The following is a 6,000-nucleotide window of genomic DNA, read 5'->3' as shown; positions in this document are numbered from 1 at the left end:
GTGACCCCTCCCTGGTGCCAGCTCCCCCGCTGACCCCAGTAGGCACCCCCATACTCTGCAACCCGCCAGGGAAAGGGGGCCCAATTCAGCAGCGCCGTCCGGCCCCGCAGAGCCCGGGACAGCCCACCCGACCCCCACCACAGAGAAAACTGCACCCACCCCATCATCCACTCATCTTCCAGACTACACAAGACAATAGACGCCCAGGCTGAGATCTTCCTCCACCTCTCCTATAACTCCCCCTCCTGCAGAGTGAGTTCCTGAAGAGAGGAGACCTCCTGCAAGATTTAACAGCCTCCCCCACCAGTTGAAGAGCCCCCCAGGTGGCTCGATGCACTGGCGGCACCCTGCGCCAGGGCTGGGCCCCCATACACCCACCTGCCCACAACCCTGGCAACACACCAACCAGGACCCAAGCCCCCAAGGCCCAGCCAGGGCTCCAGCCCAGAGACGGAGCAGCCCCAGAACCAGGGTCCTAAAAACAGGACTCAGATGGGCTCGTGAAAAGTGGACAAAAGATTGGAAAACCACTGAATGAATGAGATTGAGAACGGCAGCAGTGGTTCTCAATCTGTGGAGTGGGCCACAAGACAAGGAGAAAATACATAAGGTAAAACTAAGCTAAATGCACGTGACATTTTAGGGAACAGTTTGCCGATTCTATGGTGCTGACCTTTATCCATCTTAAATTCCTTTTTTTTTTTTTTTTTTAAATTGGTAACAATCAATAAAAACTGTGGGATGCCAGGCATCGACTTTTCTTCGGCATTTTCTGAAACCCAAGAAAAAGTTTGAGAGCCACGTTCGTTCACGCTCTCCTCTTTCTGAACAAATTCTGTCTCGAAGTGCTTCTGATGTCAAATGCACATAAATAGCAGATCAAAACTTAAAAACCAGTTTGACTTACAAAACATTAGAGCGTCTAGATTCCCGCGACGCCTTCCTTTTGGTCTTCGTCAAAGCTTCTTTGAGCTGCATTTTCAAACAACACATAGCTTCCACTGTGGATTTTTGTGCTGGGCTGAAGTGTGCGACAGCTTTATAAAAAAAAAAAAAAAAAAAAAAGAAAACCCCTGGAACCAGAGTGCTATCTAAATGAGGCATTAGATGTGAGAGTGACACAACCATGTTGAAGGGATGTAAGCAGCCCGAGAGGAACATTGCTTCTAGCAACTCTTGTGTTGCATTAGTGATGATTTTCCAGGAGGCGCTCACAAAGACTCTTCAGAACACTCTCCCGAGTCCCATCACAACCCGGAAGAGGCCCAAAACAGCAGGCCACATGCACACGGGTGAGTGACACAACTTCACACATTCTGCTGATAACCAACCCCTAGCCCTAACTATAGCTAATCCCCTACTAGTATAAGAAAAAAAATATATGTGGGTCATTCTGGTTCTAAAAATGGCTGCCTGTCCCTGTGGCCTGCTAGAGCATGAAATAGACTTTACATCAGGTTAGAATGAGTAACGGCGACGAACAAAGTTTTTTTGGTCATTGCTCATTTTTCATCCTCTCTTTGTTGCTGTAATCAAACATATGGTAGTTCTCTCACTCCCCCCCCCTCCTTCTCTTTCAGTTTATGACCTGAATAAGATATCAGCAGTTTGCCAGGTTTGGAATATGACAGGCGCGGCTAAAGTCATGTAGAGATTTAGATAATGCGACTGCTGAACACTATACAATACTTTCCACCTCTGCCTTTCAAACTTCCCCCGTGCTGATAAGCGGGAATTCGGGGGTGGATTTCAAAATGCTTTGGATTTGCAAAGAGCCTGGTGATAATGCAAAGGTAGTCACATGACAGCACATTTATTTCCTACCCATTTGTGACGCTAGCCATCCCGCTCAATGACTGGCAGGTGAATTACAACAATATCTAGTCTCCCTTTTGGATAGTGGCTGCAAAGCTTCAAAACAGAGTGCGCACGCACACACGCACACATACAAAGAGAAGCTGCTCTTTCCTCTGCTTTCACTTTGACAACTTGGGCTGCAGTTTTTGGAAGCAAGCTTACTCACAGCAAATTGGATAATGCAGTTAGGGTTTTATTTATTTGCTGTAGTTGGAGGACAAGAAGTTTGCTTTTTCTGCAAAACCATATTGTTTCAATTTCCCCCCTCCGACACGACCACCTTCCTCCTCTCCATGTCCAGTGTCAGTCCCTGGTGGCTGCACGCTGAAATGGCCTCATGTTTATTTAAACTTAGAGGGGCAGCAGTTGAGCGCCTGGTGCCCCATTCATTTTCTGTGGTGTTTTCTTATAGCCAGCCAACCCCGGAGCCATTCATCAGCTGGACTAAGTGTAGCTACAGCACGGAGGGCTAAACAGCACTTCACCACAATGAGTGTGACATCAGCTCTCCACACAAACCAGCGGGTGTGTCAAAGAGTAGCACAATTACAGAGGAGAAGGAGAAGGAAAGAGGTGGAAAAATGACCGTGAAGAAATAAAGAAAGAGAGAGAGAGGAAGAGGAAGAATGGCAAAGAGTGTCAGTCATGTAGCTTCTAATTTTGGTTATGGCTCGAGCACTACTTTGTTCCACCACAGGCTTTTATGCTACAAGCATGAGCAGGCTCAAGATAGACAGAGAGACTCAGAAGAGCTATCGAATTAGCAAAAACCACACTCACACAGTCACACACACACTAAAAATATACTACATACAAATACAATGAGGAGGAGAGACTTATGATAAAAATAAAAAACTAAAAACTCCAAGTGGTGATGAGTATATTTGAAAATTCTGTGTCATGTATTTAAACAAGTACAGCCCTCCTCCATGAATGGCTTATTTTGAGCAATCTAACGTCCTTATAAACGTTTCACAAAAGAATTCGTAGCTATAGTAAACTATTTCAAAAACAATCTATTCAAACGTAGATAAAAGACGAGGATTTGCATCCGCAGTTGAGTGGAGAGCACAACAAAAGGAAAGATCAAAACCAAGAAGGAGGAATGAGAAAAAGGGAAAGGGAATTGGCAAACACCGATATCCAGCTGTGCCACAGTGAATCAAATTTTTAAAAAAAAATTAAAAAAAAAGGCAATATGAGCCACAGCCAAATCACCTGCAAGATAAATAGATGGGAAATAATGAAAGGAAAATTAAGGCAGAATCAAAGAGAGGCCACGCAGAGCATAAGTGTGTATATATCTATATATAGATCTTCATTTATTTTAATATTTAAACCCACTAAAAGTTGTAAATACAACTTTTGAATGAAAGGCACAGGAAAAATCAGACAATGCTGATATAATACTCAAAAGAAAAAATATATTACAGTACAAAAAGAGGACAGTTAGTTACGCATGAACAAATCCTTCCAAGTTGACCATCCTCCAGACTCGGGGAAACAGAAATACAGCTGACACAACAAAAGAGAAGGGGGTTCAGAAACAAAAATCCATTAGCCAAACTTGTCTTTATTGCTTTTCCAAACTGGCAAAAGGTCACATCAGCTCTCCAGGTCTCAGAGAAGGCCAAAAAATAAACAAACAAAAACTGCTGTGCTTTCTCCTTTCCCCACAGGTGGAGTGGCTCACTTTTGATTATTCGCCTGTCTGTTGACTGTGCTACACAACACTCCACTGGGCATCTGATTCACAACATCAAAACAGTTGACATATAAAACATATGGAGCCAGAGACGGGTTTGATTTTTTTTTTTTTTTTTTTTTTTTTTTTAAAGAAAGATCTCTCACAATGCATTACCAGCTGATCCTGCGCTCATTACGCTTTAATTTGTTGGCCCACCAAGTGTAAAATCAACCCAACCTCTAAGTGGTACCGAGTGTTTAAATATTCAGCAGACATTTCTGGGATTCAAAAAGTGCAGGTCAGAAGCCATTTCTGGAGCAAAGAAGTAATTTGGTTATCTTCATTGCTTTTTATACCGTTGGCTAGATGGAGCTTACTGAAGTCAACATTAGTGGGAGCATAGCACAGAAGAATTCATTTATAATTACAGATATTTAAAAAAACAAACAAAAACAGAATCTGAAAGAAGAGGCCACTACTATTCACTTTTATCAAGTTTGGGGAAAAAAAAGATTTATCCTATCAAGATGCTAACAAAGTAGAGGGGGTTTTGTGACATTTAATATGGCTAATTTATGCCTTAGATCTGCCTAGAGTTTTGGTTCTTAGGAGAGGAGAATCAGTATGCAGGTCCGACAGCTCACATAAGATGTGTGTACACATTAAAGTTTTTCTGGACAGCTCTGGTGGGGAACCAAAAATATAACTCTCTGTACTGCCTAGAATTCCTAATTTTACAACTAGCCTCTTTGGTATAGGCAAATCTGCATCAAGAGACCCACCAATGTCCAATTTGTATCTTCTTTTTCCTAAAAACAGCTGTCTCAAGCTCACTGGTCCCATTAAAAGGGAAAGATTGGGGGGGGTGGACAGTCCAGGATGATTGCATCAATTCTATAACTTTGAGATCAGGTGATTGTTTGGAATAGCAGGGAATTATACTTCTACAGACATCAAGGGTTTTCCTTTCGTCCTGCATGAAAATGAAAACTCCAAACTTTCTGTTTATCCTCTAAGCTTGATGCAGCCTGGCCTTTTCTGTTGCCAGACGGCAGATTCATGCTACTTCCACCTTCTCTGCAGCAATGCTACAGAGGGGGGCAAAGCCATGGCACAGCAAAAAAAGGAAGGAAAAAAATAAAAGAAAAACTTAAACTTGGATTCAATTTTGAAAAGAACAGCAAATTTAAACAAGAGAAATTAGTGTTACGATCAAACACAACAGTTCGGATGGACTGAGGAATGGCAGGAGGATCGACGTGGTCGGGGCTATGTCATGTTGCCGCGGCCGCTTGGACGCTCTGGTTTGTGTAAGCCTGTGTCCAGTGAAGGATGCGTTTACCAGAGCCCTTTCTCATCTTCCCATCCCCCAGAGATGGCAGCCCACCCTGGGTGGGGAGAATTTACCTCAATTCCCTCTCCATCCTGGTTCTAACCAGAATTTTATAGCGCCACATTCCTCTTTTACACAGGAGCAAAGTAAGGTAAAAGCTACAGCTTTGAGAAATCAGCTTTGAAGTTTGATTCTTACCCTTCCTGATGCAAGAGCTAACACCTTCCAGCTCCAAAGCATAAAGGAGAACAAATGACATCATGAACAAGAACCAGGATCTCAAGAGTCCAGAGACAAAAATACAGAATTCAGTCTCTCATTGCGTCAGGCTAACGCAGACTCCATTCATTACCTGGCCATGGCAGAGGAGGAAGCGGCAGCTAGCTGTGTGAGGTATTCGCGCAGTTCCTTTGCTGCCTGAAAGCGGCCGTAACGTTTTTTGGGTTTGGTGCACTCGTCCAACAGAGCCTTGAGTTGTCCATCTTTGGCTATGTGGGCAGGCGGGTCGTGGAGGAGACCTCCAGTGGTGCCCCGCCATGTAGCATACCGTGACAGCAGGTTTTGACATATGGCATAGTAGTTGTGGTCCACAGTGACCCTGGAACAAAGAGAGTCCTTGGAGAAAGACAGACAGGCCTCCCGGTCGCACTCCTCAAACCGGCTCTCGTACCACACGTCGTAGTTTTCCGGCTTGTCTGCAAGAGAACAGATACACAGGTTAATGAATCCGCGGCTATGAAAACGTACTAACAGCATTTAGTTAAAACAGATAAAAAAAAAAAAAGCATCTAGTGGATCATAAGCTTTGTTTTTCCCCAGGTGAATGTAATGAAGTGAGGCTGGGTTATGTAGGCCTTGCAAACCTTTAAGAAACTCCTGGAGCTATAAAATCAAGAGCATTTTTAATCTTTTAGCATTTACACCTTTATTGAGAGTGATACACAAACATGAAACCTGGGGGGGTTGTTGGGTAAGTCACGCAAAAATGGTTCAATCTTTGCATTCGGGGTATTCTGCTAAAGAGCTCCCTCAGATCTAGGCAGGCAGTTTTAGATGAATTCTTTCCTGGTGTAGTAAGAGCATTTCTCTTTCAGCAAACTGTTTTTTCGAAACTAAAGAGAAA

The 6,000-nt window shown here is 43.5% G+C and overlaps 1 protein-coding gene across 2 annotated transcripts in view; it reads right to left on the bottom strand.

The window, feature by feature from the left end:
- Nucleotides 1-668: 668 nt before the first annotated feature.
- dipk2ab (divergent protein kinase domain 2Ab) overlaps nucleotides 669-6,000 on the bottom strand; it is a 28,264-nt gene continuing 22,932 nt past the window's right edge. For both annotated transcript variants that reach the window (XM_005912341.3, XM_014341046.2), the window contains exon 4: nucleotides 669-5,572. In XM_005912341.3, coding sequence (XP_005912403.2) covers nucleotides 5,226-5,572 — 347 coding nt within the window. In that variant the 3' untranslated portion in view covers nucleotides 669-5,225. The remainder of the gene's footprint in view (nucleotides 5,573-6,000) is intronic.

Source organism: Haplochromis burtoni, unplaced genomic scaffold (genome assembly GCF_018398535.1).
Source record: "Haplochromis burtoni strain Fernald_Lab_line unplaced genomic scaffold, NCSU_Asbu1 Contig_1, whole genome shotgun sequence".
Lineage (NCBI taxonomy): Eukaryota > Metazoa > Chordata > Actinopteri > Cichliformes > Cichlidae > Haplochromis > Haplochromis burtoni.
The sequence above is the reverse complement of the archived record's forward strand: the minus strand, read 5'-3'. Positions and strand labels throughout refer to the sequence as shown.